The sequence below is a fragment of the Solanum lycopersicum genome, chromosome 12 (assembly GCF_036512215.1).
Source record: "Solanum lycopersicum chromosome 12, SLM_r2.1".
NCBI classification, from domain to species: Eukaryota; Viridiplantae; Streptophyta; class Magnoliopsida; order Solanales; family Solanaceae; genus Solanum; species Solanum lycopersicum.
The window spans coordinates 9,266,403-9,278,507 of record NC_090811.1 but is presented as its reverse complement, the minus strand read 5'-3'; the positions used below and the strand labels follow the sequence as shown (position 1 = coordinate 9,278,507).

General features: G+C 37.2%; 1 protein-coding gene across 1 annotated transcript; it reads left to right on the top strand.

Moving 5' to 3' along the window:
- The first annotated feature begins 1,981 nt into the window (after nt 1-1,981).
- Nucleotides 1,982-5,192, top strand: LOC138340198 (uncharacterized). The gene is made up of 6 exons (XM_069291891.1): nt 1,982-2,293; nt 2,357-2,533; nt 3,096-3,189; nt 3,711-3,851; nt 4,699-4,796; nt 4,890-5,192. Exons 1-6 carry the CDS (start codon nt 1,982-1,984, stop codon nt 5,190-5,192), a joined length of 1,125 nt encoding a protein of 374 aa, XP_069147992.1.
- The last annotated feature ends 6,913 nt before the right edge of the window (nt 5,193-12,105 follow it).

Genomic DNA, 12,105 nt, shown 5'->3' with positions numbered 1-12,105 from the left:
CTAGGGTAAACATAGAACAAATTGAGTGTTTATAGACTCATCAGCTTAAAAGTTATGCACATATACTTGATGAATTGGAGAAGTTCGGAGGTAATAAGGAAAGGAAAGGCATTGGTGGACTAGTTGCTTGACTTCGTTTCTTTGGTGGAGGTAGGTTAGGGTTTATTTCTATTTGATAGATAAACTCTCAATAGCGATTGATATGTATTGAATGATATTGTAAAGTCTCCTATGTACTTGATTGTGTGGTTGAATGTCATGATTGTTTGGTTGGCCTAATATTATGAGAGTGTTGAATTTCTAATCTTGAACACTCTCTATTAAAATAACGCCTTGAATAAACAAGGCTTGACGTAATAAAATAATGAGATAATTGGATCGGAGTGTCACGTTCCGACACGGTATTATAGGATAGAAGTGTCACGTTCTGACACGGTATATGGGATCGGAGTGTCACGTTCAAACACAATAACATTAAACGAATGGAATCTTTATTAACTTAATATACTCAATCTTGAAGAACCCATTTTCCAAATGAGTATGGTGTGGAGGCATGAGTCCTCATAGGTGTGGTTGATGTTGTGATTGATGGTGTACCTACTACGGTGTTGTTGTCATTGGTTCATGCGTCTGTTGCTTGCCACTTGTTAAGTATTATACTTGATTTTATATTATTATTCAATATATGTTCGTTTCTATTTTTAGTTCGCCGAGGATACCTACTCAGTACATGTTTATTGTAATTACCCCTACTTGTATTTTCTTCTTTGTTCTTTTGTGGAGTGCAGCAAGTGTACCATTGAATTCGATTCGCCCTCAGATCTAGACAGTCTCCAGCACATCAGAGTTCAGGGTGAGCTATTAATTCTAGCTCGTGCTGGATGACGTCTTGATGTCTTTAAATTTCGGACATGGACCATCTCTTTGTTTATCTTGGTTTCTTAAACACTGTTAGACTTGGTAATTTGAAAATAGATGTATTTGATGTGATGAGTATTAGATTTTTGGATCATAAGTATTAAAGTTTAGAAACTTATTTAAATTGGTTATTTAATAAGTTTTGGAGCTTCCGCATTATTTTTGTTATTTATAGTTTAACTATTGGTATATGTGGGGGTTTAGATTTGTTGGTTCTCCCACCTTTGGGGTAAGTGTGGGTGCCACTCATGACTCATTTTGGGTCATGACAAACTTGGTATCAGAGCGTTAGGTTCGGTGATCTCATCACACAAGGACAAGTCTAGTAGACTCTTGCGTAACGTATGGGGATGCCTTTACTTTTCTTCGAGACTATAAGACTTTAGGAAAAATTCATCCCTTCTCTCTTTTCGTGCTATTACTTGGATCCAATTGGTATCTAGGTGATACGAATTTGTATTTGACCTTCTCACTCTATTTCGTAGATGTTTAGAACTAGAGCAACAACTGTGCCAACACCAACACCGGCAAGATAGGGTGAATCTGAACTAACAATTGGGGCTGTAACTCGAGGAGGAGCAGTGGCAAGAGGCCGTGATAGAGGTCGCGGGAGGACGCCCACTAGTGGAAGAGGACAAACACCTCGTCCTGCTAGGAATAGAGCAGTAACTCCTCCACCGACGGATGAGGTAGTGAGAGACGGTGAAGAAGGGGAAAATGAGCAGATTCAGGATAAGGAAGTACCATCCCAGCCTACCCAAAGATGATTAATCAGTTTCTTACTTATCTTGGCGGGTTATCTGATTAGGGCCAGACACCTCGAGTTTTTTCTGCACCATCACCTCAGGTTCAGGGAGTACAACATGCAGCTGTTGTGGCTCCCCGCATAGATGGATCATTAGAAGTAGGAACGTTTCCTCGATTGACTACAGGGCCTATAATGACAGGTGATCAGCATGACCTTTTCATTAGGTTCTTAAAGTTGAAACCTCCAGTGTTCAAGGGTGCCGAATCATAAGATGCCTATGATTTTTTGGTTGATTGTCATGACCTGCTACATAAGATGGACATAGTAGAACGATCCGGTGTTGAGTTTGTGACCTACCAGTTTCAGGGGGATGCCAAAATGTGGTGGCAGTCATATGTTGAGTGTCAACCAGCAAAGACACAACCTATGACTGGGTCAGCATTTTTTAACTTATTTATGGAGAAGTATATACCCCGGACTTTGAGGGATCGAAAGAGAGATGAGTTCCTAAGTCTAGATCAAGGAAGGATGTATGTTGCTGCTTATGATGCAAAGTTTCGTGAACTATCCAGGTATGCCACTCAACTTTGCTTCATTCCACAAGAGAGGATTCACCGTTTTATGAAAGTATTGAGGTCAGAGTTGCAGATTCAAGCTTTATAGGTAGTTGCTTCAGCAAAATCCTTTCAGGAAGTAGATGTTTTTATGATAGAGGTAGAGGGGGTGAAGCCAGACGACTTCACCACAGTGTTGACAATTAAGAAATTTTGTATGGGAGGTGAGTTTAGTGGTTATTACTACAGAGGGCAGAGTTCAGGAGGTTACCCAACCCGTCCTATTCAGTCTTCATTGCAGGCTTCAACTGGGGTCTGCGCTGATAAGTCAACCTTTATCTGTGTTTGGAGGTTATCTGCAGACTTCGTCATTTTCACAAAGACCTATACTTTACTCCAAGAAATGTTATGGATGTGGAAAGACTGGACATATTAGGAAATATTGTTCAAAATAGAGTTAAAGATCCCAGTAGTTAGAGGTAGTGGTGGTCATGCTAGAGGCCGCCATTCTGGAGGATGTTCATTAGGAATTGATGATCTTTTAACAATACCTTCTAAGGGATGGCTAGTTCAAGATGCTGAACAACAAAGTTTGATTTTGGAAAAACACCATCAGTATGGAAATGTACACGCGGTAGAAAAATATTATTCGTTTTTATAAAAACTTTACAAAAAAAAATAGGACCTCTACGCCTAGGACACCAGAATATCAAACCATGAACGAAGAAAGGAATGAGAGAAAATCATATTGGCTAGTGATTGTGAGGCCCCAATTCTTAACTGGAGGGGACACCAAAGGCCTCTGCCCAGGCCGAGGTAATGGTGGTCACCAGTTCAGTCGGGGTGGCAGGCAGGTTTGAACTACTGTAGTGCAGCTTGGTAGTGGCAATGGACAGTTAGGTGATAGGTCCAATTGTTATGCTTTCCCCCGGAGTTCTGAGGCAGAGACATCTGATGCTGTTATCACAGGTACTCTTTTGGTCTGTGATTGCATGACTTTTGCATTGTTTGATCTTGAATCCACATTTTCATATGTATCTTCCTCATTTGATATTGGTCTTGATTTATATTGTGATTTGCTTGACATGCCTATTCGTGTCTCTACTCCTGCGGGTGAGTCTGTGATACTTGAGAAGGTGTATAGGTCTTGCCTTGTGACTTTTGTGGGGAGCAATACTTATGTAGATTTGATTATTCTAGAGATGGTTGATTTGGATGTAATTCTGGGTATGACTTGGCTTTCTCCAAAATTTACAATCTTAGATTGTAATGCTAAAACCATTACATTGGCCAAGCCTGGGATAGATCCGTTAGTGTGGGAGGGTGACTATATTTCAACTCCAGTTCGTATTATCTCTTTTCTTCGTGCTAAAATGATGGTGATTAAGTGTTGTTTAGATTTCTTGTCACATTTCAGGGATGAGAACTACGAAGTGCCTTCGATTGAGTCTGTTTTGATAGTCTGTGATTTCACGATGTGTTTCCTGCAGACCTTCCTGGTATGCCACCGCATACGGATATTGATTTTTGTATTGACCTGGATCCAGGTACTCGCATTGTTTCCATTCCCCTTTATAGAATGGATACAGATGAGTTAAGGGAGTTAAAGGCCCAACTTCAGGAGTTGTCAGGTAAAGGTTTTATTAGAATGAGTGCATCCCCTTGGGATGCTCCTGTTTTATTTGTGAAGAAGAAAGATGGATGTTTTTGAATATACATAGACTACAAGCAGCTGAATAAGATAACTATTAAGAACAAGTATCCCATTCCTCACATTGATGATTGTTCGATCAGTTACAAGGTGCTTGTGTCTTTTCTAAAATTGATTTGAGATCCGGTTATCATCAATTGAAAATACGGGCAAACAAATCTGCCAAAGACTGCTTTTCGAACCAGTTATGGACATTATGAATTCTTAGTAATGTCTTTTGGGCTTACGAATGCCCCTGCTGCTTTCATGAGCCTGATGAATGGTGTTTTTAAGCCAAATCTCGACCTCTTTGTTATTGTATTTATAAATGATATACTTATATACTCAAAGAGCAGGAAATAACATGAGGAGCATTTGAGAATTGTATTGGAGTATTAAGGGAGAAAAGGCTTCTGCCAAATTCTCCAAGTGTGAGTTTTGGCTCGATTCATTGTCTTTCTTGGGGAACATGGTCTCTAAGGTTGGAGTGATGGTGGATCCTTAAAAGATTGAAGAAGTGAAGATTTGGGTAAGACCTACTAATGTTTAGAGATAAGAAGCTTTGTTGGTTTGGCTAGCTACTACAGTCTATTCGTCAAGGGATTTTCTTCTATTGCTTTACAGCTGATAAATTTGACTAAGCAGAATGTTCCATTTGTATTATTGGACGAATGTGAAGAAAGCTTCCAGAAACTCAAGACCTTGTTGACTACTACTCCAATTCTTACCTTGCCAGTGGAAGGTAAGAATTTTATTGTGTGATGCATCTTATTCTTGTTTGGGTGTAGTGTTAATGCAGGAGAGGACTGTAATTACTTATACTTCGAGGCAATTGAAAGTGCATGAACGTAACTATCCGAACCATGATTTGGAGTTTGCTGTAGTTGTATTTGTATTAAAGCAATGAACAAATTATCTATATGGGGTCAAATGTGAAGTTTATACAGATCATCGTAGTTTACAATATGTCTTTACTCAGAAAGATTTGAATTTGAGGCAGAGCAGGTGGATGGAACTATTGAATGACTATGATATTACTTTTTTATATCACCTTGGAAAATCTAATGTTGTGGTAGATGCTTTAAGTAGAAAAGCAGGGAGCATGGGTAATTTAGCCCACTTACAGGTTTCCAGACGCCCATTGGTTAGAGAGGTTCATACTCTGGCAAATGACTTTAAGAGTCTGGAAGTACTAGACAAAGGAGGATTTTTTGCCAGTGTGGAGGCAAGATGTTCTTTTCTTGAGAAGATTAAAGGAAAGCAGTTTGCGATGAGAATCTGAGTCGAATTCGAGATATGGTAGTTCGAGGAGAGGCTAAAGAGACAGTAATTGATGAGGAAGGAGTCTTGAGAATTAAGGAAAGGGTATGTGTGCCCCGTGTTGATGATTTTACTCACACTATTCTTGCAGAGGGTCATAGTTCGAGGTATTATATACATCCCGGTGCAACAAAAATGTATTGTGATCTAAGGCAACATTATTGGTGGAGTAGAATGAAGCATGACATTGTTGATTTTGTTGCCCAATGCCTGAATTTTCAGCAGGTAAAGTATGAACACTAGAGCCTGGAGGGGCACTTCAGAGAATGCCCATTCCTGAATGGAAGTGGGAAAGAATTGCAATGGATTTCGTAATTGGTCTTTCAAAGATATTGGATAAGTTTGATTCTATTTGGGTAATGGTCGACAGGTTAACTAAGTCTGCTCACTTCATTCAAGTTAAGATGACTTACCATGCCGGTAAATTATCCAAACTCTATGTCTCTGAGATTGTTCGATTGCATGGGTTCCACTTTACATCATATCAGATAGAGGTACGCAATTTACTTCTATGTTTTGGAGGACATTACGTGATAAATTAGGTACTAGATTGGATCTTAGTATAGTATTTCACCCTGAGACCAATGGGCAGTCTGAGCGAACAATTCAAGTGTTGGAGAATACGTGTCGTGCCTGTGTGATAGATTTTGGTTTTCATTGGGATAAATTCTTACCCTTAGCAGAATTTTCGTACAACAATAGTTATCACTCAAGTATTGATATGGCCCCATTTGAGGCATTGTATGGGAGGAGATGTAGGTCTCCCATTGGTTGGTTTGATGTATTTGAGGTTAGATGTTGGGGCACTGATCTTCTGAGGGAATCATTAGAGAAAGTGAAATGTATTCAAGAAAAGCTTTTAGCAGCTCAGAGTAGGCATAAGGAATATGCAGATCGAAAGGTTAGGGACTTGGATTTTATGGAGGGTGAACAAGTCCTGCTGAAGGTTTCACACATCAAAAGGTGTGATGTGGTTTAATAAGCGATGTAAGCTTAGTTCGACGTATATTGGACCATTTGAAGTTCTTAAGAGCGTGGGGAAGGTGGCCTATGAATTGGCCTTGCCTCTAGGGCTGTCAGGAGTGCACCTGGTATTTCATGTGTCTATGCTGAAAAAATACCATGGTGATGGAAACTACATTATTCGTTCGGATTCAGTTCTTCTTGATCAGAATTTGTCTTATAACGAGGAGCTTGTTGCTATTCTAGATAGGGAGGTCAGCAAGTTGAGATCAAAGGAGATTGCATCTGTCAAGGTTCAGTGGAAGAATCTGCCAGTTGAAGAGTCCACAAGGGAAAGTGAGGCTGATATGCATGAAAGATATCCACATCTTTTTATTTATTCAGGTACTCTTTCTCGTCCTCGCCTTTCTTTTTGATTGTTCGAGGACGAACGATGGGTAAATTTGTATCTATTGTAACAACTATTTTGTTCGTTTTAAGTACTAGAGCTTTTTATTTCATAAATATTTTTTGATAGACTTTCAATGGGTATTTTAGACTATTTATAACTACCATTATGAAATTAGTGGGATAGTTTTATTAATTTATTTAGTTACTGATTAATGAAGATAACTTTAAAGTTAATAGGGCATATATTTTTTACCACATTTATAATTAATTATATAATAAGTAGGAAGAAATATACTGTAAAAGGGAATTAAGGGTTTAGTCGAGAGAAACCTTACCTGCGGTAAAGAAGAGAACGACGAATCAGGTGATATTCTAAGATATTAAATTATCATATATATTAATGTTACAATATGATAATTAGTAAAATTATATCATTGAATACTTTTGAAAAAGAAAGAAAAAGGAATTAAGAGTAGGTGGAAATTGAAAAAGTATAACTTTAAGTTGTAATGGTTATAATTGTGGGTAAGGGGAAACAAAAATTTTCTTTGGCCATCATTGATTAATGATTGGCCAATTATTGACAGAGTAGATGAAAAAGTTAGATCATTTAGTATAATAATAAATTGGGTTAGACGCCGAACACCAGTTGCTTGATATTGATTTTTTTTTGCAAATCATTCTTTTATAAATTGACTTTGGTATATTAAGATAGGTAATTAAAAATTAGGGGTATCGAATTATGTAAATTTCATTAAAACTATGTTAATTGAGGGAAATAAGAACTATCCTTAGGTGTGAATTTTAGAAAAATTATTATATAATAAGGTGCATTTTTGGGTCTAGGCTAAACATAGAACAAAATTGAGTGTTTATAGACTCGTCAGCTTACAAGTTATGCACATATACTTGATAGATTGGAGAAGTTCGGAGGCAATATGGAAAGGAAACGAATTGGAGGACTAGTTGCTTGACTTCGATTCTTCGGTTGAGGTAGGTTAGGGTTTATTTCTATTTTATAGATAAACTCTCAATAGCGATTGATATGTATTGAGTGATATTGTAAAGTCTCCTATATAATTGATTGTGTTGTTGAATGTATTGATTGTGTGGTTTGTGGTTGGCGGTTGGCCTGAAGTTATGAGACTGTTGAATTTCTAATCTTCAACTCTCTCTATTAAAATTACGCCTTGAATAAACAAGGCTTGACGAAATAAAATAATGAGATAATTGGATCGGAGAGTCTCTTTCCGACACGGCATTATGGGATCGGAGTGTCACATTCCGACACGGTATATGGGATCGGAGTGTCACGTTCAAACACAATAACATTAAAGGAAAGGAATCTTGAATTAACTTAATATACTCAATCTTAAAGAACCCATTTTCCAAATGAGTACGGTGTGGAGGCATGAGTCCTCATAGGTGTGGTTGATGTTGTGATTGATGGTGTACCTACTACGGTTTTGTTGTCATTGGTTTATGTGTTTGTTGCTTGCCACCTATTAAGTATTGTAGTTGATTTTATATTATTATTAAATATATATTGGTTTCTATTTTGAGTTGGCTGATGATACCTACTTAGTACATGTTCATTGTACTGACCCTAACTTGTATTTTCTTCTTTGTTCTTTTGTGGAGTGAAACAAGTTTACCATCGAATTCGACTCGCCCTCAGCTCTAGACAGTCTCTAGCACATCAGAGTTCAGGGTGAACTATTAATTCTAGCTCGTGCTGGATTCTCTCATTCACGTCTTGATATCTTTGAATTTCGGACATGGACCATCTCTTTGCTTATTTTGGTTTCTTAAACACTCCTAGACTTGGTAATTTGAAAATAGATGTCCTTGATGTGATGAGTATAAGATTTTGGGATAATAAGTATTAAACTTTAGAAAATTATCTAAATAGTTACTTAATAAGTTTTGGAGCTTCCGCATTATTTTTGTTATTTATAGTTGAACTATTGGTATATGTTGGGGTTTTATTTGTTTGTTCTCCCCACCTAGGGGGGAAGTGTGGGTGCCAATCACGACTCATTTTGGGTCGTGACAGATGTGTGGCCCGTTCTCTATATCAACTCAGTGAATTCGTGATGGACGTGTGAATTTATTATTTCCTTTCATCCTCATAAAGTTTCATCATAGATGTGGTACAAAACCAATGCAACATATATGTGCAACGATCAAGTACGAAGGTGATAATTCAAACACCAGTATGCAATAACAGTGAATTACTACATATGATCAATTAATTCATCATATTCATCCAATTACCTACAATATAATGAAATCGTACAAACAAACAAGATGCTCACTTTTATCCCAAGTTGTTATGAAAAGACTGATTCATCATTTAATAATATACACAATATATATATATATATATATATATATATATATATATATATATATATATATATATATATATATATATATATATAACGCTTCACCAATTCTCATTACTCCAAACACACAATGGCATAAAAGGTTAATATACTTATCAAAAAGTTAAGGAGTATACTTGTCTTAGGAAATCAAATAATCACTTCGGTAATTGGGTCTTCCCTATTCGACAATTCTCTAAATCAACATAATTTATTTAGATATGCAATCATAATAAGAATTTGAAATCAACAACACCCATATAAGTTATCTTGGGATGTGAGGTCAAGTCTACCTAAAAATCTGTTCTTAAATACTAGGATTAATTTCATTACCCAAAAATTGGTGTGATGACACTCGTCTATCCCACCAACAAAAGTCAACAAAATTTCAACATATAAAAATACAAATGTGAAAATAAAACTATAACATCTATGCAGATAACTCAAACAATCTCATAAACACCCATAAAATCTAGTTGTCAGGTCTACAATCCACTAATTTATTACAACATAATTTAAATAATTACAAGTCCCATTGTCTTTGTTTCTAAAATAGAACAATAATATAAACAAGGAAAAAGAGGGCCTGGTGAAGTGAAAGTCAACTGCATATTAAGTCTCCATAGGAAAGCCTCGGACGAAGTGGACAAGAAGAAGAATCTCGCAGATCCGGGTTAATAGCCTTCTCAAGTGTAGAGGTGTAAGTACCAAACAAAATGGTACTTAGAAAGCTAAACATTATATAAAGTAAAACAATAGAAAGTGATTTCTATTTTAATCCCAACCAAACCTCCACAAACAACAACCTCCACAGAGATCAGCCCCAACCTAGCAATTCACTATTTCAAGTAACACATTATTTAATAACAATGCTTCAACAATTATAGTTCAATGACAATGAAGTAGGATGTCATAAATAGAAGTTCACAAAAATTTGTACTCCCGAATCATGAGTCTCAAACTACAAAGAATCAATAATCATAATAATGTGTGATGCACTGTCATATAGAGTGATGCATGTCTGTCCTATGATAATATCCGTTGAATATCAGACCAGATCCCATAGGAAATTCACTAGGTCCATGTAACCATTGAAAGAAATCTCGACATCAATGTCATTTAGCAATCTAAACCTCATTATCAATATCACCCAGCAAAAGAGACCGCTGCATATTCATAATATAAACATTGTCACGTGTTTTAGAAAAAATGTAAATATGCACGTTCACACAATAATCTAAAGATGACAAATCCACAATAATTTACAATCACACCACCACCATTATTGCATTTCATCAATAGCCGAAATAATATCACAATTCAAATCTTTCAAAATATACCACATAACAACCACCATCACATTGCCTTTTTATCATCCCCTTTGTTATCAATAAGATTAATTAATTTGACAAATTCAACCTATCACCAATTCTCACTACTCCCCAACATATGCAACAAGGAGAACACGTGATTGTACAAGCTTAAGAAAGGCTCAGAAGTTCACTTGCCTTGTTCAATAAACAAATCACTCTGAGGCTTGAACTTTTCCTCTTTCTGAATAATATGCGAATTAACACAATCTAGTTAATAAAGTAATCACAATAAGATTCTGAAACTAATAACACATATGTCAAGTAATTGTCACGACCCAAATCGGGCCGCGACTGGCACCCACACTTCCCTCCTGTGTGAGCGAACCAACCAAATCTAAACCTTAACATTTCAATGTACTATCAACAAAAGGTAATGCGGAAGACTTAAACTCATTTATAAAAACCAATTCAATAACTATTATTTCCCAAAATCTGGAAGTCATCATCACAAGAACATCTACTTCAAATTACTAAATCTAAGAGTTTCTAAGAAGCTAAAAATACATAAAAGCTAGTCCATGCCGGAACTTCAAGGCCTCAAGACATGAGGAAGAAGATCCAGTCCAAGCTAGAAGCATTAGCTCACCCTGAATATTCGATGTAGTGAAGACTGGCTAGAGTTACTGTTGAGTCGAAGATGACGGAACGTTTGCTGCACTCCACAATTAAACAAGAAGAAAACATAAAAGTAGGGGTCAGTACAAAACACGGGTACTGAGTAGATATCATCGGCCAACTCAAAATAGAAATCAATATATACCAAGTAATATCATAAAATCAACTATTATACTCAACATGCAGCAACAGCAAGTACTATATCATTAACAATTTCCGTCAAGTTCACACATGAGGACTCAAGCCTCAATACCATACTCATTTGGGAATTATGTTCATTAGATTGAGTATATTAACATTTTTCAAGATTCATTATCTTTATTTCTCTTGTGTCGGTACGTGACACTCCGCTCCCTCATATTCATTAATCCTCTTGTGTCGGTACGTGACACTCCGATCCCCTAAATCTATGTGTCGGTTCGTGACACCCGATCCCCTAAATATATGTGTCGGTTCGTGACACCTGATCCCCTAAATCTACGTGTCGGTTCGTGACACCCGATCCCCTAAATCTACGTGTCGGTTCGTGACACCCGATACCCTAAATCTACGTGTCGGTTCGTGACACCCGATCCCCTAAGTCTACGTGTCAGTTCGTGACACCCGATCCCCTAAATCTACGTGTCGGTTAGTGACACCCGATCCCCTAAATCTACGTGTCGGTTCGTGACACCCGATCCCCTAAATCTACGTGTCGGTTCGTGACACCCGACCCCTTTAATCTAAGTGTTGGTTCGTGACACCCGATCCCCTAAATCTACGTATCGGTTCGTGACACCCGATCCCCTAAATCTACGTGTCGGTTCGTGACACCCGATCCCCTAAATCTACGTGTTGGTTTGTGACACCCGATCCCCTAATCTCCTTTTATCAATTAATCAAGCCTTATTTTTCACCAAGGCATCATCCATCTCATTATTAACAAAGAGATTAGGTTTTTGCAAGATTTGGGATTCAATAACTTCATCATGCTTATATAATCACAATTATATAATTACATTCATGCAAGCATACAATTAAGCACATAGCAGGGTTTACAATATTATCAATACATATCATTCGCTATTAAGAGTTTACTACGAATATCGTAAGAGAAACCATAACCTACCTCCACCGAAGACTAGTGATCAAGCAAGCAAATTCCCAA